This window comes from Daldinia caldariorum, assembly GCF_022478825.1.
Source record: "Daldinia caldariorum strain CBS 122874 unplaced genomic scaffold F4812scaffold_2, whole genome shotgun sequence".
NCBI lineage: Eukaryota > Fungi > Ascomycota > Sordariomycetes > Xylariales > Hypoxylaceae > Daldinia > Daldinia caldariorum.
In genome coordinates this window covers 3860581-3884045 of record NW_025953038.1, presented here as the reverse complement: position 1 = coordinate 3884045, position 23465 = coordinate 3860581, and the positions used below count along the sequence as shown (strand labels likewise).

General features: G+C 47.9%; 7 protein-coding genes across 7 annotated transcripts; 2 read left to right on the top strand and 5 right to left on the bottom strand.

Annotated features, from left to right (window-relative positions):
* The first annotated feature begins 454 nt into the window (after window positions 1-454).
* Window positions 455-2162, top strand: F4812DRAFT_416645 (putative methyltransferase-domain-containing protein). The gene is made up of 5 exons (XM_047933099.1): window positions 455-598; window positions 652-908; window positions 975-1520; window positions 1579-1714; window positions 1778-2162. The coding sequence occupies exons 2-5, from the start codon at window positions 660-662 to the stop codon at window positions 1897-1899; spliced, it is 1053 nt and encodes a 350-aa protein (XP_047794436.1). The 5' UTR covers window positions 455-598; window positions 652-659; the 3' UTR covers window positions 1900-2162.
* An 879-nt stretch (window positions 2163-3041) lies between these two features.
* F4812DRAFT_416643 (regulator of V-ATPase in vacuolar membrane protein) lies at window positions 3042-8084 on the bottom strand. The gene is made up of 7 exons (XM_047933098.1): window positions 7359-8084; window positions 5017-7299; window positions 4530-4967; window positions 4220-4466; window positions 3908-4158; window positions 3625-3856; window positions 3042-3552 (listed from the first exon to the last, which is right to left on the bottom strand). The coding sequence occupies exons 1-7, from the start codon at window positions 7632-7634 to the stop codon at window positions 3323-3325; spliced, it is 3957 nt and encodes a 1318-aa protein (XP_047794435.1). The 5' UTR covers window positions 7635-8084; the 3' UTR covers window positions 3042-3322.
* A 119-nt stretch (window positions 8085-8203) lies between these two features.
* Window positions 8204-11609, bottom strand: F4812DRAFT_416641 (Sfi1 spindle body protein-domain-containing protein). The gene is made up of 2 exons (XM_047933097.1): window positions 11101-11609; window positions 8204-11043 (listed from the first exon to the last, which is right to left on the bottom strand). The coding sequence occupies exons 1-2, from the start codon at window positions 11267-11269 to the stop codon at window positions 8420-8422; spliced, it is 2793 nt and encodes a 930-aa protein (XP_047794434.1). The 5' UTR covers window positions 11270-11609; the 3' UTR covers window positions 8204-8419.
* Window positions 11610-12706: 1097 nt separating this feature from the next.
* Window positions 12707-14909, top strand: F4812DRAFT_416636 (Mo25-like protein). The gene is made up of 4 exons (XM_047933096.1): window positions 12707-13264; window positions 13328-13385; window positions 13490-13971; window positions 14058-14909. Exons 1-4 carry the CDS (start codon window positions 13166-13168, stop codon window positions 14532-14534), a joined length of 1116 nt encoding a protein of 371 aa, XP_047794433.1. The 5' UTR covers window positions 12707-13165; the 3' UTR covers window positions 14535-14909.
* F4812DRAFT_416634 (NAD(P)-binding protein) lies at window positions 14910-16149 on the bottom strand. Its single transcript, XM_047933095.1, has 2 exons — window positions 15733-16149; window positions 14910-15655 (listed from the first exon to the last, which is right to left on the bottom strand). The coding sequence occupies exons 1-2, from the start codon at window positions 15974-15976 to the stop codon at window positions 15048-15050; spliced, it is 852 nt and encodes a 283-aa protein (XP_047794432.1). The 5' UTR covers window positions 15977-16149; the 3' UTR covers window positions 14910-15047.
* On the bottom strand, window positions 16150-18986 carry F4812DRAFT_416631 (uncharacterized protein). Its single transcript, XM_047933094.1, has 4 exons — window positions 18523-18986; window positions 17827-18098; window positions 17112-17732; window positions 16150-17046 (listed from the first exon to the last, which is right to left on the bottom strand). Exons 1-4 carry the CDS (start codon window positions 18629-18631, stop codon window positions 16522-16524), a joined length of 1527 nt encoding a protein of 508 aa, XP_047794431.1. The 5' UTR covers window positions 18632-18986; the 3' UTR covers window positions 16150-16521.
* Window positions 18987-19597: 611 nt separating this feature from the next.
* Window positions 19598-22366, bottom strand: F4812DRAFT_205351 (kinase-like protein). The gene is made up of 2 exons (XM_047930286.1): window positions 20150-22366; window positions 19598-20094 (listed from the first exon to the last, which is right to left on the bottom strand). Exons 1-2 carry the CDS (start codon window positions 22217-22219, stop codon window positions 19753-19755), a joined length of 2412 nt encoding a protein of 803 aa, XP_047794430.1. The 5' UTR covers window positions 22220-22366; the 3' UTR covers window positions 19598-19752.
* Between the last annotated feature and the right edge of the window lie 1099 nt (window positions 22367-23465).

Below are 23465 nucleotides of genomic sequence, written 5' to 3'. Positions count from 1 at the left end.
GCATAGGTTGACGACGCTAGTTAGCTCTAAGTGGAGATGTTAGAGTAGTTCTGCTTCTTGGTTTATAAAGCTTCAATTTTTGAAGCTGTGTGGGCCATGGCACATTGCTCTAACTTCGATGCCTAATGAAATGCGCCATGAGAATTTCATGCACAGGTATAATTATAGGTAAGAAGTATCTAAGGTAGGCATTCGTAGACTTGTTGCAAGTCCGGACATAACTTTTCCAAGTCAAGTTGGAGCAACGTAGTGGATAATTGTTCATTAAATCAAACTCCTGGCACAAGTGTGGATAATATGTTGGAGCTCATTTCGAGGTATTGGATAGAAGCATGGGTTGATTTAGGAATAGGTAAGAGTGATGTAAACTCAAAGTGCACCCCTATACCTTAGGTAGGTAGTTCAGCTGTTGCTTGACTTATGCACCTATATATCAGTATTGGAGAAAAGGGGCATAACTTTCGAATTATAGGGGCGGTTATAGCTTATATTTCTCTGCGCTCAAAACGAACAAGACTCGTCCTACCAGATACGACTCCACAACAGATCGAATACTATAACGACGTATTCTGGGAATTCTATTAAGATCTCAGCACACGTGAGTTGTCAATTTCTTCATATTGAGATCGTTCACCCTTAACCGTATTAAAGCAGTTAGAATGTCGTTTCATGACGTAGATCCTCAGTTACTTTTGCTGCGTCGGCAATATATCCAACTATTTGAACCCGACTTCCTCGCCTGGCCACCAGCCAAATTTCTTAAGGATGCAGATGTCCAGAAATGGCTATATAAGCATCTCTTCGATCCAAGTAGAAACCAAATATTGCCACCTGAAGGATATCAACTTCGAGTTTTGAAGAAACTTGTGACAAAGCTTGAGAAGGAAACAGAAAATGGAGAAGAAGATGTAAGTCAACTATTCCAGCCACTTTTTCTCCGTGAAAATCAACGGTCATAGGCTTAACTTCATTAGGGCGTTTTGGGCGAACTTACGGCACGCTTTAAGTCCTTCATAGCTATAGGGGTTTCGTCAGAATTTCGCGCGGCCCAAGAGGAGACATACGTGACATTTACCTGTTTAACAGAGAATTATAACCCAGAAAATAGCAGTGACTGCGACTCAGAGCCCACCATAACATTACTCGAACGGCGGCAGTTGGTATTGGGCTCGCAAATAACAGGTTTCCGAACCTGGGAAGCATCTCTTCATCTGGGCTCATACTTGCTAACTGACGCTGGGTCGCAAATTGTCCGTGGGAAGAATATTCTGGAACTGGGCGCTGGCGCTGGGTTTCTGAGCATCCTCCTGGCTAAGCACCTACATGCAAAGCATGTAACTACCACAGATGGTGACGAAGGGGTCGTTGAATCAATAAGAGAGAATCTCTCACTGAATGGCCTTAATACCCAAGGGAAAGTCAAAGCAGGGACTCTGACATGGGGACATGACCCTTGGGAGACGTGGATTAAAGACGATTGTGATGTTAATCCGTATGACGTAGTCATTGGCGCGGACATCGTAAGGCTTGGTTCACTTGCCTTCTAAGATATATGCAGGACGCTAATATATCGTACAGACATATAACACGACGGCAATATCTGCTCTAGTGTCGACACTGCATAAGCTCATCGAACGAAGATCAAAGCTTAGAGTTATCATAGCCGGCGTAGTTCGAAACGCTGCCACATTTCAGAAATTCAGAGACGACTGTAGTACGTATTTTTCTATCTCCTGTGTTCGCGAATGCTAATAAACGTCCGCTTTGGTATTCACAGCTTATCGTCATTTTGCCGTGGAAGAGGTACACTTTGAACCGAAGTCGATGCGCCAACAGAAAGCACTCTTCTACGCAGCCGCCGTACCTATAAAAATATTGTCTATAAATGGTGCTGGGTAAATCGCCTAGACACTCTACGTGTACCTACTTACCTTTGGTACCTAAGGCAATTTGGTTCATAGGAGTTGATTTTAGCCTAGAATAAAATTAGTATTAGAAGCTACGGTTATTCATTACAACTAAGCTATATATATATGACCATATATAAAGAAAAAGAAAAAGAAGAAAGGGAGAGAAAAAGGACGAGGAAACCAAATAAAGATAACTTCGTAGAGGATACCTAATACACTAATCTTGGCCGAGGAAACAGGCTCCTCAGCGTCTCCATCAAAAAAGGGATAACTCTGTGGCATACTCGCATGTGTTAGTATCACCCCAACTGAAGTGCTGTGGCATCAAAACAGCATTATCAACAGAGCCTCCAATATGATTAGGTGAATCTTGTAATATAGTAAAAAGGAAGTTGTGAAACGTCCTAGGTATGAAATATGAACGTTGAGGGTTGAGTGCCTGGAAATAGACTACCTGTCTGACGAATGGTTCCGCAGATGCATCCTCTCTACCAGCTCTATCAATCTTCCCGCTTATACTTTTAACTAAACGCCACATGGGCGCTTGGAGACAGTTGACCGTTCCGAGAAGTCCTAACCGCTTTGCTTGATCTGGGGTCCAAGAATTCCCAAAACGGCCATCCGAATACCTTTCTTCTTGTGAGCTACGCTGTTGACAACGTCGAACTGGGTCTTGATACCGGGCTTCTCCCGTGATCCTACGTCAACCCCATGCTGGCCTCGCTCATAGGGACAGTCTTCTGCTACTGCGAAGTTCCTTCTCTCACCATCGGAAGGCTTGGTCACCGTGGAACTCAATATCGTTGCTGCCAATCACAAGCTAGATAGGAAGCTTTCTGATACCATCTGGCTGCACTATCCTATCGATTACAATCTTCGCATCTTTAGTTACAAGCTAACCACCGCCGGAGAACCCCTTCATGAATACCTTTCACATTTCGAGGCCAGACTAGCGGTAGTTAATCTGGTTTAAAACTTGTAAAAGAGCCTTGTCTGAACGGGCGAATCGCTTTCGGGCCGCTTGTACGAGTCGGGGTCGTTGGGGCCATCCATGCAGTGGGAGGCGGGAGAGAGGCTGGCACTCTTGCATGTTGCTATCGACTCGAAAGGTCCATAAAACACCAAATTGAGCAAGATAAACAAACAATCCAAACCAGAGAGGCTCGGATTTCTAACATTCGGCAACTAGCACGCTACATATTAAAGTAATTTATTATAATACAAAGCTCACTCCGAACTCGTCTCTTCAACTCCTATCAACATTCCCTCCAAGCATGCCCATTTTTCTACTAGCACCTTTCCGGGCCTTGGTGATTTATCTACCAGGTACCTACAATGCTCCAGAAAGAAACGCTGTCTCAAGGATTTAATCCATACTATAGGTATTTTCATGCCAAGTAGCCTATCGAGGATCAGAAACCAAAACTATCCAGAAGTGAATTGGCATCTGGCTCCTCGAATACTCTAGGCGGTGGCTTGACGTTGTGACTCCCTGTCTTCATGTCGGTCGGGGCGACAGGTGACATTGGCATGTCCTGGATGACTAGGGAGCTGCGGCGTTTTAGAAGCACTCTGGGATCGATCTCACCGCCAAGGTCCGGGGCCGTCGATGTACTATGCCGGAGGAATTCCCAATTGCGAACTACACGCGCGTAGGTATTAGTTACCTGTTACTTGTATGAAAAGGGGGTGAGGATAAAATATGAGAACTTACCCAGGTCAAGACCGAGGAGGTCGCAACCCATTCGGTCGTAGAGTCTGGCGTTATGTATTACGAATTCCCATTCCGTCCTCGGCATTACCTTAGACGCCCCGCGGAGCGTTTGTAATGTTTTCTGTCGAAGCTGGGAGTATAACACAACAAGAGCCGGATCATCTGTTAGGAAGAGCTTCGCCTTTAAATTGTCTGACGAAGCTGGGGTTTCTAATAAAGTGTAGACAGGTGTCTTCGAACGGTTAGCCTGTCGATTAAAAAATATATCTCGACATAAACTCACAATGAGAGCGCGAACCGCCATATCTTTCCTCTTTAACATCCAGAACGCCCATGACGCAAGCCAACGATTACCCTCTTGAGCAGCCAGAGCGAGGACCTCGTTCTCCAGCAGCTTTCTCAATACGGGTCCATTATCACCTTCATATACCCTCGCGATGGCGATGGCGAGCTGGATGTCTTTGACCTGCTTGATGCAAACATTCATCGCATCTTGCAAGTGACCTGCAAGGAGGAAAAAGGCTGCCGCGTATGCTAAATCCAGTATTAGTACTTACTTGACTTGGATTTTATACTATACGATGAAGGCACATACCAAAACGGCGCTTGCTCAAAAGAGCGTATGCGTTCTTCAGAGCTGTCGTCTTCCATTTGGGGTCGTCGAAGTTATTCGCTAGAAGTCGTTGCGTTGCTCCTTGCTCCCGATTCCAGCTTGCCATACGCCACAGGCCCTGAAGAACGGCCTTCTTCTTCAAAGCGAGATAGAAGAGACTGCAGTCCACCGGATTTTTCATCTCGCTTTTCGTGTACTCGTTCCGGGCCACAATTTCAAATTGGGTTTTCTATATATCGGATATGTCAGTTACCTAGATAAGAATTAGAAATCTTCGCGTACTCAAACTTACCACAGCGGCTTCGTCTGTAAGCCACATGAACATGCCGCTTTCCCTGGCGTTCTCCCACAGCATGGTGCCGTGATATTGGCGGGACACGAAATCAGTTAGTATATCCTGACTGGTAGAATGATAAGCCCAGTTGATTTCTCTCCACGACATGTGAATTTCGTTGGTTCTGCCCTTCCTTAACGCGTGCTGCCGGAAGAATAACATAAACCGAGCCCCGTTCTCGTCCATCGAGCGACGCTGCTTTTCAACAATTCCGACGCACTCAACCATGTCGGCCAGTTGAATCTGCTCATGGCCCGAAAGTCGCGGTATGGTAACTTGTTGCAGTTTCTCACAAATAGATGCGGCGATTTCTTCCGTGAAAACTTGGTTAGTGTCGTCAGACGACACCTGGGACATGAGATAGGACGAGCCGTTGCTACCAATAGACGTAGACCCCTAAAATATTAGACAAGCATCACTAAAGTGTAATGATATTACTACTCACTTTGCGTATGTAAAAATCTGCAAGATCCAGACCCAGATAGTCGTCGATCAAATCGCCCTCCACATGATATTTTAACGTATGATTTAGAGCTAGAAGTACGCGCCGGACCACGCTGTGCTTCCCCGCCAGGATGCACTGGCTGAGGAACTGAGGGTGGAAGATTGGTAACGGTCCGTTTAGTCTTTGAATTATGTCATATAGGTCTCTAGTACCGTCTTGACGATGAGGTACGCGGGCGCTCGAGATGAGTCGGTCGGTTATCTCGAAAGTCCTGTCATACGAAAATAGCTGGTTACCAGCGCCAATGACCAGATTGCCATCGCTAAGCCAGGTTGAATCCCCGATGGGATGGGGAGTGAAATCTCGGATGTTGATCTCGCGGATAGGCGCCCAGGCAGGGCCTTTGTTTAAGTAGTCGAAGCGCATCTGCGCGAGGAGGATAATACGATATGGGAAGCCAACGGCAAGGATTGACTGCGAGTCTGGTGTTGAAGTCCAGTCAAGGTCTTGCACCGGGTTATGGCTCTCGAAGTCCTCCTTGTATTCCAACCGGGCTCCTCGGATATCCCATATCGTCAATTCCGAACGATGCGCATTCACGAGAGCGGCTTTCTTCAGAATGCTACCGCTGACCAATGCGGGTTCTTGGACACCTGTCTCCATCGAACATGTCGAAAGCCATTCGACCTGGCCGCGTTCCTGCGAAACTCTAGCGGTCCAAAATTCGACACGGCCGCTGTGAGTGTACGACACAGCGACATCTCGAGCAAACACGTCTAAGAATCCAGATATGACGTGTGAAACCCCAGCGGGATCAACGGGTAAGACATAGGCAAGGTCGCCAGGATCCTCTAACTTGAACGTGCAAAACTCCCGGAGACCTTTTTCGTGGCCGTTAACCTGCGCTTTGTTAGTGTTATCCTTCAGAGGCAAATGGAGCTCCCAGACGATCCCCTCCTGCTCCGAAGTAATCGTCGCAATATGCGCAACGGAATCGTCATCTACCCGCTCGCGAGGAAGCACAATAATACAAAGGGGCTTGCCGCGGACGTGATATTTGAGATCGGCGAGAAGCGTATGTGTTGATGAAGTGCAGTCCCAAACCGAGATACTTTCGTGATGCAAGAATACAACAAAACGACCTCCCCTGATCAAACATATTCGATGTATATGCCGTTTTTCTGGGATGACATTATGCCGTAACAACTTTGTTCGCAGCGGGCCAGGAGTATGTCTCCAGACAATGCTTTCGCCCAGCTCCGTCCTGGACACAATCGCATGACCGCTGAAATTTCGTACAATCTTCTTAACCGGAGCGGAATGTCCGGACCAGGTTGCGCGGTGGACTAGTCGATTTTTAGCTTTGGAGGTCGGGTCGAGGAAATCCGCGATGCTGCTTTCGAATACTTCAATCCTTCCATCAAAGTGGTGAAATAGCATGTGTAAGTTTCCCGAGTTTTTGTTACAATAGTTGAGAATCTCAACGTGGTGGGATTCCTTTGCTGCCGAGCCCAGGAAATCAAAGTCTTTCGATTTAACATACGCAACATTATCCACATTATTATTACCCCTGAGCTTACTGCTTACGCTCTCTAACGCCCAAGACGACATACTTCCGCGCCCATCAAAAACGACGCATATTTCAGTGTCTCTATTGGCGATGGAAAGTAGATACTGAAGGGCGACGTCTTCCCTCTCTTGCCCATCCCCCCTCTCCTGGACGGCTCTTTCTGTGGCATTAGCGAGATCTCGCTGGCTCAGGATGAAAGCCCAGATCGGCTTCTGTTTATTTGTCTCGCGCCCATCCCGCACCGCCGCGGCTAGATCCACCTGTCCCCAGTGATGCAGTAGCGACTGGCGGCTAGAAGGGTCTGCACCCGTCCACACGCGCATGATATTATCGGCGCAAAATGTGTAGAGCACGTTCTCGATCGTCTGGTCGACGTGGAAGGGTTTGCGCCATTGTATGCTGGTTACTGCTCGCGGGTGAGAAAGATAGCCGAAATCAAACTGCACTTCATCCGAACTGAAGTTCATCCGTCGCCACACTTTTACTAGGCGATCATGATAACCGACGGACGCTATGTAAGACGAGTCGTAAGATAGATTCGCAGCTCTCACGGGGTTGGCTAGCTCCTGTTTCCAACGACAAGAAGGTGGCGTCGAGGTTGTGTCGTAGAGCCATAGGGATGATCGCGCTACGAGGAGCTCCTCGGAGCCTCCCCAAGATAGAGTCACAGGCGTTGAACCTCCATCGACTTCGAACGACGTTTGTAAAGCCCACTATAAACAATCAGCTAAGTTTATAAAATAGCTATGCTGGCGGATATGGGGAAAATAACCTTGGGCGAACCACCGTCCTCGCCGTGACTCAATGGCCGGTATATCCTCACGGTCGCATCCGTACACGCAGCTATCTTCCCCGAGCGTTCGTCAAAGGATACAGCTTCCAAACTGCGCTCGTCATTGTCATATATAGTCTGGAGGATAGTTTCGGGATCCGATAGAATCGCGAGGGCATTGCCGGTGATGTAAACGATGACGCGTTTGCCATCCCAATAACCTGTCGACACAGCTTGAAGACTGGCTTCGGGCTGGCCTGGAAGGACTGCCTTCATACTATCGTCGCGAATGGCTCGATATGAACATGTCTATTGATTCGGAGTGGTGAAGCGACGGGTAGTATTGTAAGTACCTTAGGCAGGTACCTAAAGTATAAGAAGCGTTCCGTTTTACTCTTTCGGAAATCTGGAATCGTTCTCGTTCACGGGGAATTAATCTTTCGGTAGTCGGTGCGGCGCAACAATATTTTAGTTTCGGTATACTATTGAAGTAGTGAAGTAGATCTACACATGGATCATTGCTTGATTTGGTAAGGATCTTAAATACTAGGTAAGGTATGTAATAGCTTGGGGATAATGCGCATGTATTTTGTGCTTGATGCAGTTTTAAGGTGGTTATTAAAAACGTCAGGTGCTCAGGTGCTTTACTGTTGTTGTCAGATGCCGTCGCTGCAGCACAACTGTAAATCGCGTTGCTTTGCGGCTGCAATATGACGTGGGACAGCCGTGAATCCCTGCCTAACCATTATTATGAGCGCCTGGGCATTTATTATGAGCATCGATATTGCATAATGGAAGCTTATTACGATTACGATCCACATAAAGGGGAAAATGCATTTTACGAATACAATAATAACACGGCTCACGAGTCCGTATATTCTATTATAAATATCTTTGAATCTTTGAAACTAACAGATCCAGGGGTATCACTATGTAAAAGTAAAAATGCCATCCGCGCCTATTCCATGCAAGATTCCACACACTCCACCGTACTCATAAAAAATAACAAGACAAACCCAGTAGCGCTAACGGCACCGTCACCGTCAACTAGAATAACCTAATTATTGCGCCCATGAAACCCTAAGATTCCTCGCGGCCCGACCGGATCGACTAGCTTTGCCCCCGATTGCGGAACCCCTCACGGCCGTTTCGCTGGCTCGCCAATTTCGACTCGGAACAGGCGCTAATGGTGTTGTCGTCTCACGCATACTCAGGCCTCCAAGAAAGAGACGTGGTCTTCCTGGGGTAGGAGTGTACGTTTCTTGCTGGATATTATCATTCCTGCTCTTCGCGGCGGCTTTCCAGTTATTTAGCAAACCCCGAGCGTGGCTTAGCGATGCCTCATGTTGCGCATCTTCCACCACTTGTTCCACGCTCTTATAGCTCCCATCTGAGAGCTCGATAGGAACAAGCTTGTCTGCCGTTCGACTATACCAATTCTCAAACCCGTTTCGTAACAATCTCCTGTCTTTCTTTTCCAGCGCATTCGCCACTATCAGTGGTCGATTCGGAACTTGGAGGGAAGTGAGGTTCCAGTTTTTTAACGTCCGTGACATTGTCTTCTCTTTCCAGTGTTCCTTGGCTTCGACTTCCAACTCTTGATGATATGTCGATCGAACCCTCCACTGTTCCAAGAATTTCCCTTCCACCACGGCATCGCTCATTAGCTCCATTTCTTCCCTCTGATGGGCCTTCTCGCGCCATGTCGCGAGTGTCTCCACGATCTGATTCGTTTTTTGATCTGTCATGATATCTTCCAGAAGCAAATCCATTACTTCAATCCGTTCGAAGCTCGGCTGTACCCTTTCACGCCATTGCGCAATACACCGTTGCCCCATGCCTTTCTTTACAATACGGCGGGTTTCTAAGTGAGCTTCTTTTAATCTCCGTTTTCGCCTTTGTTTGGCAATATCATGCCACTCTACTAAAGTGCCTCGAGCTCTATAATAGTAATCAGCTCGTTCAGCATAGCTTGCCAGTTTCTTCTCGTGCTCAGCCGTGTGCTGTGCTTGAGCTCTCCAAAGTGGAAGTGAAGTTGTAGCTTTGTAATAATACTCTGCTCGGTCTGCATAAAGTTCGAGAACCCCTTGCTGTTGGCTGGCCTCTTTCGCTGCGTTCCGCCAACTTGGTAATATCCTGGTAGCTTTATAATAGAAGTTGGCCCGTGCAGCGTAGTTCTCTAGTATCTCATCGTGACCTTGCAATTTTTCTTGGCTCTCTTGTCTCCATGTGTCTAGAGCTCTTGTAGTCTTATTGTAGTAGCTGGCTCTTTTGGCATTATACTGCATGGCCTCGTGTTCAAGAGACGCCTTTTTAGCTTCGGAGCGCCATATAGGAATGGCACGAGCAATGTGGTCCTCTTGCTGCTCTGCGCGGAAATTCCTAACTCTGTGTAAATTTTCCGCTGTATACTTCTCCCACGCATCATAGTAGCGCATGCGGAGGATATGCCTTCGTGCAAGCAACGTGGTTTCGTCCATTTCGTCCATAGTATCAGCCGGTTCTTCATGAGAAGAGGTATCCTTTGCAGAGGCCTCGGGGAGTACTTCCTGGCTGTCAACGGCAGTACTCACCGGGCCAACAGGCGCTACAGCAGAACTAGGCTCGGCATTGGCCTTGACCGGAGGAGACTTAAACGCGCTTTCGGTACTGGTAGGGTTCGTAGCGGGAGAAACATCAAAACGAACACCGCGGGTACGGCTGGCGCGAATATTGACCTCTGGGCGTTGCCGAAGACCGAATGCCTTTGATTTCAGGCTCATTTCATAGACCTTGGCAGCCATATGTGCCTTCTCCGACTCTTCCTCCCAGCGGTTGGACCAATTCGCAAAGGCGCGAGAAAGCATCACGTATTTGTGCGCCTTCGCCGCGACACGCTCCAGGGGATCTGATGACTCCTCGATATTCCGAATCCTATGGCCTTCCTCCTTTGCATTATGCCGCCAATATTTCAACACGGTTCGGGCGATGTGGATATCATGGGCGCGAACAGCAATCCCTTCGATCCGCTTGGAATACACGTTAGGGGGCAGATTTTGGGGTGGTACGCTGTCCACTTCGGCAGCGATAGTCCTCCAGATTTCAAACTTCGTTCCAATATCGTCTTCCAGATCAGCCTGCCGAGCAGCATCGAACTGATCAGAAATGTGGGCAATGAATGCGGACTTTTTCTGCCAGTATCGAAGAGCGCTTGTAGCGGAGAATTTGTTCTGGTGCTTCTTGCGGAAGGCAATTGCGCTATTTTCGAGGTGTTGTTCAATCACAGAGAGGCTAGCTTGGTTGTTTCCGTTATGTGGATTGTTATGATTCACACCCTCTGGAATAGTGTAATCATCACCCGTGTAATCTCCATCAGTAAATCCAAGAGGCTTGCCGGAGGAGGCAGGGTTGTTGTAGGCATCCCCAGCATCGCTCCCATACGCCGAAGAGCCGTCCATTTGAACAGTAATTTCCATCTGCGACATGATTACCTTGAACTTCTCTTTGAGCGAAATGTCCCGTTTGACACCCCCCACCCGGAAGACAAGCTTGCTGATAAGCTGGTCTTCGTCCGGGTCAAGCTTATGAAGCGGAAGAATCTCATCATAAGCTTTGAACAAGGCGTGAGTTGGCAAACGAGAAGAAGGCGTAAGCTCAGACAAAATCTCTTCGGCCCTAACCACGATTTCGTACAAAATCCGAATATCTAGAAAGACTTAGCAAGCTGCCGGGGGGGTTAAATCAAGAGGAATAATAAGCCAACCTTCGTCGGAATACTTGTCGCGCTCCATAACTAAGAGTTGAGCATGAGACATGGCGGGCGGAGGCGCGGAGCGGTGAGATGTGGACTCGGGGATGGATTCCGGAACGGAAAACTCATCAGAAATATCAGAAGAGGCCGCCGAAGACTGGCGGCTATGTAAGAGAGCCATGGTAAAGCAGCGACAGGAGTACAGTACTCATAAGTTTAAGCATGGTCTTGCTTAAGCCAAAATTCTTTAGACTTATCTAGAAAAATAAGATGAACGCCAGCGCTAGTCGCAAATCGATTCGCAAATAAGGAGCATGACTGGAAAAGGAGAGTTGAGTCAATTGATTAGGGGAGATGATAATTTCAAAATCCGAGCGAGATACGGTAGGATGTGACACAGCGAAAAAAAGAAAGAGAGAGAGAAAAAAAGCAAGATTGCAATATGTGTGAATCAGTAATTTGGACTTGATTTGCGATACTGAAATTAATTGAAGGGTGGAAATGACAAGTGAGGCTCATCGCGTCGCGTTATCGAAATATTCAATGTTCCCCAGGTTACAGAAGTGGGGCTAACAAATATCGTTTAGGTACTATGTATGTACTTCGTACAGTATAGGTATTAGGAGGTAGGTATCTCCTTATCTCTATCCGGTTTTATACATATCGTATTGCCCGGCTTGGCCCAAATTGTTGCATTACCTCATCGCATATATTAATACATTTCTGCGTTTTAGTATCGACATAGAGAATCGCCATCCCGTAATTTAGCCTTGAGAAGTTTACCGAAACCACTTAAACTTCCAAGGACATCGACTTCAGTCGTCACCCGCTCCTATTGAAAATATGCCAGCAAGTCAAAGGCCAATTCAGAAGTTTGCTGCTGCTGCCTCGAAGTGCTCGCCAGAGGTAATGCATCGGTTTACTATACATCATGCATCATGTATCATGTATCCTAGAACATTACAACTTACAATTGTTCAATAGGCGAGGATATACGGAAAATGCATCGTCGAAGATTATAACGCAGTCCATAAGAACAAGTGTATGAACGAGTTTTTCAGGCTATTAGACTGTGTCATAGTGAGTAAATAACGATTCATCCCACGCTTTTAAGGCGATGTGAACTTATATGGAAAATAGAAAGCGTCAAAGCAGACTAGGTGATTATCGATGGCGTTTATATCGAGGCTTTCTTGTTTAAGAATCACGGGCGTGGGAATATTGGCTCGTGGCTCCGAATTTAGAGACTGGAGCTGAAGAGAGCTTTCGGCCGTTCCGACATTAGACGTTCGTGGGAATTGGCTCATGAAAAATAAAAAATAAAAATAATAAAAAAGTTATATCATGCATTACCTTCCAATACAATTTCAAGGCCCTTCTATTAATACAAACTTGTATTCCGTTATGGGATTTAGCTAGTTCCCATTGATGGTCAGCATTAGCTTATTACGTTGCTGTGGTGTATCGTGATTCACAGCCCCACGGTTCAATATGAAAATAAAAGTAAATTATTTCTAACAACATACCTGTTAACCGTTTATTAGTTATTCGATTATTGATACGCAGCGGGGTACCCAAGCCCGCTAAAGCACCTCGGACGTTGGGTTGCTATTGATAGGTCCCACGCAATGCGCAAGGGGGGATTCTAAAGGGGGGGGGGGCCATCTCTCTCAGCTGAGGTTATCCGCCCCGTAAATAAACATTCCGATCCCCGGATTTACGATAAACAGTTTACCAGCGAGCGGCACATGGCACCATTCGGGCCTCACTACCTAGGTAGACTAAGTTTAGGGATAACGACAGCGGACATCTTGTCATCAATAAGCCTAAAAATTAACAATGACGAACTGGGTTGACTAAAAATACCAACCCGGCCCCCTCCCCCGTCCCGCTCCTATTCAGGTCCAGGATCGAGAGAGAGAGAGACAGCAAGAGAGAGCATAGAGAATATCTACCAGCAATTCCGCGATCCAAGATTCAAGAATTTATACCCCAAATTCGAAATTCCTATAACTTAATCAATAACGGATGCGCTCATCCCATATACGTATACGTATACGCATAGTTAATCGCAACCATGTCGTTCCTATTTTCGAGGGCCAGAACCAGAACTAACACTCTGGATCTTCCTAAGCAAGCCAGAGATCATCTTCTCAAGCTTGACACCCCCGGCAAAGTAAGCCCGGCTTCCTAATCATAAGTTGCCAACTATATTATATGCTGATTGTCTTTGCTATAGGCTGAGGAGCTAGCGAAGGTGCTGAACCAGATGAAGCTCATCCTTCAAGGAACACCAGGTACCGCACCCACTCGTCTCGACCCTGCTATAAGCCATTGCGCATTCCCTGCCCACCGCGCAAGAGTTATGAAGGCCATACGATGCTAACCTCTTCCGTCGCAGACGTGGATAGTACCCCAGAGCAAGTATACCAGCTGGTTACAGGTCTGATAGAAGAGGATCTTCTCCTTCTGCTAGCTCAAACCCTACACCGCCTCCCCTTCGAGTCCCGAAAAGACACGCAAGTTATATTCTCCTACGTGTTCCGGTTCCGACCCCCGACGGCGTCGCCGAAGACGGATCCTGTCGCGTTGAGCTACGTAGTAAACAATAAACCCCAGATTTTATTAGAACTATGTCGAGGGTACGATCACAAGGAGAGCGCAACGCCCGCGGGCACTGTGCTTCGTGAAGTGCTAAAGAACGAGGCGGCCGCTGCCATTATATTATATGACGATGGGGAAGAGCCCGGTTCTAGTTTGAAGGGCGTAACAGCCATTGATAGAGAGCGACCACAGAGCGGTAATGGTGTTTTTTGGCGATTCTTCGAATGGATCGACAAGAGTTCGTTTGAAGTTGCCGCCGACGCCTTCACGACATTCAGAGTAGGTCCAGCCATACCAAAAAAAAAAAAAAACCAAATGCATACCAAACTATAAGGCATTTCATTTCCTAACAAGCATCGCTACAGGAACTCCTCACAAAACACAAAGAGCTCGTGCCACGCTACCTCTCGATAAACTTCGAGCTCTTCTTCGACAAGTACAACAATATCCTAGTACAGTCGAACAGCTACGTAACGAAGCGGCAGTCGATCAAGTTGCTGGGCGAGATATTGCTCGACCGGTCCAACTACAACGTCATGACCGCGTACGTCGACCGCGGGGAGCACCTCAAAATCTGCATGAACCTGCTGCGCAGCGACCGCAAGATGGTGCAGTACGAGGGCTTCCACGTCTTCAAGGTCTTCGTGGCCAACCCCCACAAGTCCATCGCCGTGCAGAAGATCCTGCTCATGAACCGCGAGAAGCTCCTCAACTTCCTCTCCCACTTTCTCGAGGACCGCACCGACGACGAGCAGTTCATCGACGAGCGCGAGTTCCTCATCAAGCAGATCAGGAACATGCCCCCGAACCCCGTTCCTCCGACTCGCCAGCTAGCGGTCTAGGGACCTTCTGACGGACAAATCGATTTCAAGCATGGTTCAAATTTTCATTTTCCGCTTTGGTAGCAAGGGGCTTCTTAGATATCAGGCTTGAACAGTAGACGTACCAAGCAGCCGTCATTGGCAATCATTGTGTGCATGTAGTTAGGCGTTTAGGTAATGACTGGACAAACGAAAGTACAGACGAGCGCCAATCGCAATGAAACCTCTCAATGATATATTATTTCCTCGTGATAAGACATAATTCATAGTAGTATCTACCCTTAAGTTAGGTACCTACTTACTATCAGAGCAGGTTGTTGTTGTGAGCAGTGGATTCTAGCTTAGGTAGCTATAAAATATACGATACAAGCTTGTGATATGCTATCACAATAGTCACAGCAGCATTGTTAACAGCATATAATAACTAACTTCTCCTTATTGCAGATACCCTACGAGATCAAAAGTAGGGATTTACAATTATGACGAAGGGCCCTTACTCCTTCCAACATGAGGCACGCTCCAACTCAACACCCTTCATTTCCTCTCCATCCACGCTGCAAACTCATCCTTATACTCGTCTCGCCAGCGACTCAGCGGCGGCCTCCCCTTCAGCGCATCATCCGCAGTCCACGACATCCGCCGCCTATCCGTCTCCTCATCCACCTCGTTATCCGGACACAGCACCCAGAACTTCCCCTCTCCCATCTTCTGCTCCAGATAGTCCGCCACCTGCGCCGGCGTCCACGGCGCCTCGGGCTTCTGCCGTCCGGGGGCAGCGCCCGCTAGCGCCGTCCACGTCCAGCCCGGAACCAGCAGGTGCGTGCTTATGTTGCTCTGCGCCCGCAGGTCGAAGCTCAGCTGCTCGGCCAGGGACTTGACGGCGGCTTTGCTGGCGTTGTATGCCGGGTTGCCTGGCGGGTTGGTAATGCCCTGCTTCGAGCCCGTGATGACTACCGCGGCCTGGTAGTCGGCGGAAGCAGATGCTTTCTCCTTGACCAGCGGTAGTAGCGTTAGAATACCGTTGGCAATGCCTAAAAAGTTCACATTAAGAATCCTCTGGAACGCCGCAGGGTCTGCTCCCTCGCCCTCGAAGCTCGTCTTGGCGTTGACCCCGGCGTTGAGCGCTAGGAGGTTGATCTGGCCTGTAAGGTACGTTTAGCATCGCAGTCGCCTCTCCAGTAAAAAGCGGTATATATGCAGCTATATGCAACTAACATACCTCCAAACTCCTTCGTAACTCGGTCCTTGAGCCTGCTCCAGTCCTCCGGCTTACTCACATCCATGTGAACAGTACGCGCGGCGCTCCCAAGGGTCTCGCCAGCTTTCCCCAGAGTTTCGGTGCCCCAATCTGCAACGAGGACTCTCATACCGTACCCGACGCACTTCTGCGCCAGAGCAAGGCCGATGCCTGACGCACCACCTGTAATGACGGCCGTGTTGGCTTTTTTAAAGATAGCAGACATCTTAATCCGTAGAGTTCAATCTAGTTCCAGATAGATTTTTTGGCGATCATGAATATGTTTATCCGAATCAACGAGGCCTACCCTCCATAAACCTTGAAATATAGGCGGCGAATCTAGCCAGAGCGGAATAGCTAGAGTGCCTAGAAATATACCTTGAAGGGTGAAGCTCATGGTTAAAGCCAAAAGCTCTCGGGCTTAAGACTATAAAGACCGAGGCTAGCTAGCCGTTGCATATAACATTGGGCCAATGACGTAGCATATAAACAAATATCCATCAAAAACGATCGTGGATTGTCTTCCGACGACGACACTGACCCTTGGATCAGGTACCTAAAAATATTTCCTCGCTGATACTAATTCTATTAATACAGGGATATAGAACCTCTTTCCTCGAGCTAATCCCCCCTTTCATCTAGAAAGTTACGAGCGTAGTCCGTAATCCTAGACCACAAACCAGCACGCCATACGCCATTACCATGACTATTACTCAAGTCGTATTATCCTTTCCTCCTGTTTCACAAGTTCTAGATGAAATAATTCAAGTCCTACCGTTGTGGCAGAACAGGCTGCTTGGACAACATCACAGTAACACTTTCACGAGCGTTGACGGTAGACCAGATACTATCCTTGCCTCCCTTTCTCCACTCGTCTCCGGTGGCATCTTCGCCAGTGCCTCTCATCGATTCTCCCATAATCACATCGAGGTCACGCTTCTGAGAACTTAGCCAGTCTCTTACAAAATTAGCAGGGTCCTCGCTGAGAGACGTTAGGAAAGCATGCTTGGCTTTCGATACGTGGATCGCATGGATGATGATAGCGAGCTGATCGTCGAGGGAAGCGGCTTCCTTCAGCATATTCGCGTAGCCGGAGTTGCTAAGGAACGAAGACATCTTCTCACGCAATGGGTCGTCTACAGCGACGCGAACATCGTAGACGGTAGGTTGCGGGTCTTTGTGAAACTCCTCGTCCAGTCGGATTGTGTAGGGAAGCTTGACCGGAGGTAGGGGTTTCAAATGCGGTGTAATGTATTCCTGCAGCCTCGGAATCGAACCTGTCTCGATACCAAAAGCCTAAAGCCGTGGGTGGTTAGTCGTATACGTCAATAAACCTTGATATGATTAAATAAGTTGCTTACTTTTCTCAGTAAGTCGTCACATCGGAAGTTGCGCTTCTCCTCGTCCTCTTGTAACCCCATCAGCTTAATGTATTCCCATATTCCCATCACGATCTCCTGTCGTGTAGCTTCTGGCATGTCGACGATGTCTTCCAACTCCGGGCTGACGGCGTATCGCTCGGGTTCTTCATGCCTGTAAAGATTGATGGTAATATTGAGGTTCTCGTCTCCACTGCGCTTAAATGTCAGTTCATCAAAGTCGGCAGAGGCGGGAAGACTCGACGAAGGACCAGTCCTCTCCGGTTTCTTCCATTCGACGACCTGGTCGATATCCTTTCGATTGCTAGGGAAGTCCACGCTCAGAGCCTTAAAAAAGTGAGAGAACCTGTACTTCGGGGTCTTCGGCTTCGGTTTCGTGTCTTCCTCCATACGGTCGACGTCATCGGATCCGCCCGTGTTATCTTCACTGTCATCGTCCTTGTCGAGATCATCGTCATCATCCAACAATCGTCCTTCAATCTTGACGCGATACGTGGGCTCCAGATTTGAACTAAAATCGAAGGTATCGACATCGATGCTATTCCCTTGCCAAACTTGGTCTTCCGCCGTATTGGTAATCCAGATTCGAAGTGTCTTCCAGCGCTAAGTAATGTTTTAGTTAATATTTTTTTTTTTTTTTTTTTTTTTTAGTCTCTAAGAGATCTGATATATTTTCCCCAGGACTTGTGATACGTACCTTGACGCTTCGATTTACCGAGTCAACGATATCAAGCCGTTTCCTCGTCATTGTCGCATCGAGTCTTCTCTCAAAATCCCTAAGCTCTCGATACCTCACCGCCATATCCCCAACAGCGCACTCGTCGATATTGTCTGGAAGGTTCTTATCGGTTGGCTTGCGACTGCGCCGCTTAGCCATCTCGACCTGTATAGCGGCGGCCTGCTGCTGCTGGGCGATTTGCGCCTGAGTCAGGGGGACTTGATGATGAGGACCGGACGACATCATGGGACCTGAAGACATGACGAACTGGTTAGACAGGAGAATCTCAGGGAGAAAAAGGATGAAAGAGGAGGGGGTGAAAAGGTGTGTGTAGCGCGAAGGGATAGTTCAGCAGACAACCAAAGAAATGGAAAAGTGACGGTAGTAACAGTAGCAATAAACTGCAGGTACACGACGTGTATGTGCATAGGTGGATTGGCATATATAGAACTGGAAAGACTCTACCGGGTAGAATCCGAACTAATGGCCAGTGGAGTTCATTATGTGGATTTGCGTGGATGCGTGGGGAGGAGACGGGGGGGTTGATTTCTATCTCTGCTGGATCTCTATCCATTTTTTTAATAAAAAAAAGAACAATATCTTGTATATATAAAATAAAAATAAAAAATAAAAAAGACAGAGAGAGACCGCTAGAAGTAAATACTAAGTACATACCAATGCCTCCTCGTCGCTGTCCGGCCGTATGGGGGGTACGCTGCTGCTGTTGCTGCTGCTGCTGAGGCGGCACCTGTTGCTGCGGGTAAGGGCGGTAGCCTGTCTGCATCTTGACTATTTTGGCCCCGATTTGAGTTTCCTAGGTTTATGTTTGGTGCTTGTTTTATTGTTTCTAATTCGTTCTCGCCTTAAATTTCTTGCTCTTATGTCGTAGTCTCTTATTTTTTGCACTCTTTTGTGAGACTGAATTGGAAACTAAGTTACTTATAGCTCCACTGACCAAACGCGTGCGACACCAATTTCGATCGCGATTGGAAATGGACGGTATTAGGGAGGGGGGGGGAGATGGTCCAAGTTATCTGGGTCGGAGATTTGGATAGTCGTTATAAAAAGCGCGTGTCGCCTCGTCGCGATCGGTTCGAATGATTGGAGAATTTTTGAAGTGCGACCGGCTTGGCTTAGAGTGGGTTCGAAATGGAAAAAAAATTAATAAGGTATCGGTCTAGCATCAGATCGGGCTTAGATAGAAAAGAGCTTCAAGTGGCTGATGTGGCTAATTACAATAGGGGTGCTCCACTAACACCGGTGCATGCATTACATAAACAACCTCAACCCCTACATGTACCTAATACCAGACCCTAATACAAGACATGATTTAGGTAGCCTGGTAATTGAATTGATAAGGGCCAACTTATACAGCAGACCATCGATTAAATCACGTAAAGTAATGGGCTAATCCGTTTTACTATGTAGTTTTTTGCCGATTCGGTCACATCTCTTTTGGATTCCTGGAACAACTGGGTCCTCCCCCCCCTATTTCTCAGATATCTACCTTTCCAGTTCCGTACCCTCAACGCAGCTATGCGAACACTCCTCCCCGCCCTGAACAACCAAATAGTAGGTAATCCCCGGCTCAACATCCTTCAGTTTTCTCTCCCCCACCCTAATATAGGGCTCTGAATGGAATTTTATGTTAGAATATTATATTAGGGAATGTGAGGTACGGGGTCGGGGTCATGCGTAATGTAATCCTTCTAATCCATCTAAAATGAGATATACCAAAGCCTACGCCTCGCTAGAACATGCCGCATATGAAAGAAGAGAAAAGCCTCCAGGAAAGGGAAAACTAGGTAGGCCCCTGATGGTTCGTTGGCCGAATTTGCGAGGATCGCGAGGATTCCGAATAACCGCATGTGCCAGAATTTCCGGGCTATAGATGTACAGCTATTTCTAAAAAGCCGAACCTAATCCCTGCTTGGATTGCCGCTTGCTAAATCGATTGCGTTTCGCGGTTGATGTATCATCCAGGCTCGCCTGGCTCTTGCTCAAGTGGTTGCGGTGAGATCTATCATTGATGTTGTAGCCTTCTGCGCCGAAGGTACTGGCCGGGCTAGACATGGATGACGACATTTCTCCAAATGCGTTGTCGCTAGTATACGAACGGCTGAGGTTTTGGGATAGGGCAAAGTCTCTGGCCTGCTGTAAACTTTCAAGCCAATCCTCCACCGTGGGGCGAGGCGGTTCGACAGAAGAAGTCGACTTGACGTCTTCAAAGGTGTAGTGAATACCAGCCTAGCATTTGTAAGTACGAACGAACATTGTCCACAAAATGAGCGAGGTAACTCACCGAATCAACACACCACACAGTCAGTCCCTTCGCATCTACTTGACTCTTCCACGAGCAGTCAGGTGTTAAAAGTGAAATCTCCAATTTCGTCTTCTTCTCTTCGCCTCCAGCCGGGGCGAGGATAATCCTCCCACTAGACGTGATCATGACTAGCCGCTGCCTCTTCTTCGTCGTGCTGCCACCAAAGAACCGAGAAAACTTCCTGTGTCCCTCGTCGTTTTTATTATGCGGACTGTTCGGGATTGGAGACGACATAACCATAAGGTCTCCAAGTCGCAAGATCCTCTCATTCGTTCTCGTTAATACTGGTGACCACTCGATATCAAGTTGCGATGGCGGTGGGATGTCGGTGATGATCCTTCCTGGCGCACGGGAAGGGCCGTTTAGACCATTTCCTGTCGTGGGAGGGCGCGACGAAGCCTGTTGTCCGGAGGGCGATCCATTAAGTTGGATTATCTTGGGCTCCTGAGATGGTGGAACGTACGGTCGTAGTCGCGGTGCTTTCGACTTCCACAAGATCTTACCGAACTGCTGCCCTTCGAAAAATTCGTGATTCTTGATGTGCTCAATTGTAAGACGCCTTGCGGGGTCTAAAACTAGACAACGTTCGACCAGATCCCTCGCAGCCGGGGGGAAGCCTACGGGGAATTCATAATCGAGGTTGACGATCTTTTGAAACGTCAAGTATTCCGACCCGGCCTTGAAGGGCGGTCGGCCAGCTAGTAATTGATAGATAATGCAGCCGTACGCCCATAAATCGCTCGCCTTGCACGCATTTTTGTTAGTAAGAAGTTCGGGGCTGACATATTCAGCCGTACCGACGAAGGATGCCGCACGGCTATCATCGTCCTGGTCTTTGCTCCTGGAGCTAGTTCCTATATCCTCAATTCTAGGAGCCTGTTGTTGCCTTGGGTCGCTCAATAATCTGGCAGTCCCGAAATCGGTGATTTTCACATGCAGCTGATCATCGAGAAGGACGTTCTCGGGCTTCAAATCCCTGTGTATGACACCGCGCGAGTGCATGTACTCGATAGCATCCAGAATCTGTGCTCCAAAGAATCTTGTGCACTCGACATCGAAGGTACCTGTCTTTTTCAACACGCCCAGAAGCTCGCCACCGTTGCAGAGATCCAAAACATAATACAAGGAATTTTCATCTTGAAAGGTGTAATAAAGTCGCACGATACCAGGATGTTCGGTGAGGCGGTTGAGAGTGTCTTTTTCGATGTTGACGTATTTTATCTTCCTCTCCTTGATGATGTGCTTCTTCTCGAGGACTTTTATGGCATACTCTTTAAGGGTCTGTCGGTCCGTAGCGAAATATACTGTGCTATATGAACCTTCCCCTAAAACGCGACCGAAAGAAAAGTCTCGGACACCCTTCTTGACCGGCCTCATGACAGTCTTTCCGTTGGCATCTACTTCCTTCCGTATCGAAACAGCAGCTCCGCGATCTTTCCATTCCTCACTGCTATTAGACACCTGCATATCTGACCCGAGACCACGAGGCTCGGGAACGGTAGGGACACCAGGAATTGAAGCGTAGCCACCACCCATACCTTTCGAACTCCTCCTAGGAGGTAATGGGCCACCTCCGGCTACAGTTTGAAGCTGGCGGTTCTGATTATACGGTCGCTCCCGGTAACTCGGCTCACGGGAGGGGATGCTCGAAGCATACTCCGAAGGTGTCCTGGACGGGTCTGTCCTTAGGATATGGTAAGAGTTTGCAGCTTGATCCCTTTCTGCAGCCGCTGTAGCACTATATAGTCCAGACGGAGGTCGGGAAGAAGCAGGAGGGTTCGCATATGGTAAAGCTCCATTTTGTGGATACTGAGGTACCTGGCCTTGAGAATCGGTTGTCATACCAGAGATAACTGTTGACATCTCTCCCGTCTGAGGCCTGCTCTGCCCAGTGTATAAGTCGGATTCGGAGGGGCGGGTATCAGGGGGGGTTTGGTTTGACGTGGGTGCATCATCTTCGTCCGCTTCTTGGGACGAGCTCGGCGCATCGTCTGGGTTTGCAATGCGTAGGCCGCCCAAAGCCCTCGAGAGGCTAAGATCGTTATTCATTTTTACCGCAATTCGGGATAGACAATCGAAATATTAGCGGAATGTCGGTAATGAGATATTAAGGGGCGAGTCGGGTTATTTTCTTTCTTTCTCTCTCCCTTTTTCTTTTCGAGGACGAGACGGTAGATATCGAATTCAGACGGTAGGCAAGAAATCAGCTGGTTCGTATGGACGGAAATAGTCTTACGAGGTGTTGTCCACAACTTATCGTTAACGAGCGAGGGCATCGGTGACCCCTGGACCGTTAGCACGTAGGGCTGTTCTCCTTGAAGTTCGTTCTGCCGGGACACTGCCACTGCCACTGCCACTAAAGGGGAGTGGGTGGACTTTACCTAGATTTGGCAACAGTTACTCGAGCCTCTAGTAAAACCCGATCGCCGGCGGTGGCAGATGTACAACCTCGAATGCGGCGTCCTTCAGAGTCACAACCGGACCTCTAAAATAGGAAAAATGTCAGGTCATGTCAAGTCGGGGTGGAAAATAACCAGTCAATAACCAATAAGGTAAAGGGGTGAAAAGGGAAATAGAGGCGAGGAGAGACCAGGCAGAAGAGAAGAGAAGGGAAGAGGATAAGATAGGTCAGGATAGGGTAAGGTAGGTAGAGAGAGAGCGAGAGAGAGAGAGAGAGAGAGAGAAATTGGTATGATGATTGTGTGTAATTACTGTAACAGCACACTGCACGTACCTGGCCGTGGCAGCGTGGGCAGCGTAGGCGTGGGTTATGGGTGTGATGAGCGTGGGCAGAATAACGACCTGAACGTTCAAATCTCAATGCAATTGCTGCCATGCATGGACATTGGACGTATGGACAAGGGCCCAACAAGAACAGGCGATGAGCATGCTAACGCGTGGATGGTAGTAGGTACGCAGGTAGTCAAGGTATTCAGGTAGTTCGGATAGATTGGTCGATGCTAATTTCGTAAAAAAGTGGCAGGTCGAGCAAACTGGAGATCCACCTTTGTATGGTCCAAGGTCCAAGGTCCAAGGTCCAAATAGAGGTATCTCTAGTGCTCTGGTGCAGCGGTGCTCTACCTGGTAGTGCACTACGGGTGTATTGTAATTTGTATTGTACCAGGTACCTGACCTAATAGCGTTAGGTACCTCCTAAAGTTCTTATTTAGCAGTGGACGGACGGGTAGGTTAGCTTGTGGCTGAATAAGGTACAATGCTGTTGTTAGTGACGCTACAGGTACATAAGGTACATGTACGCTCAAAGAGGGGGAAAGTTGTGGGAACTCTTTTAGTG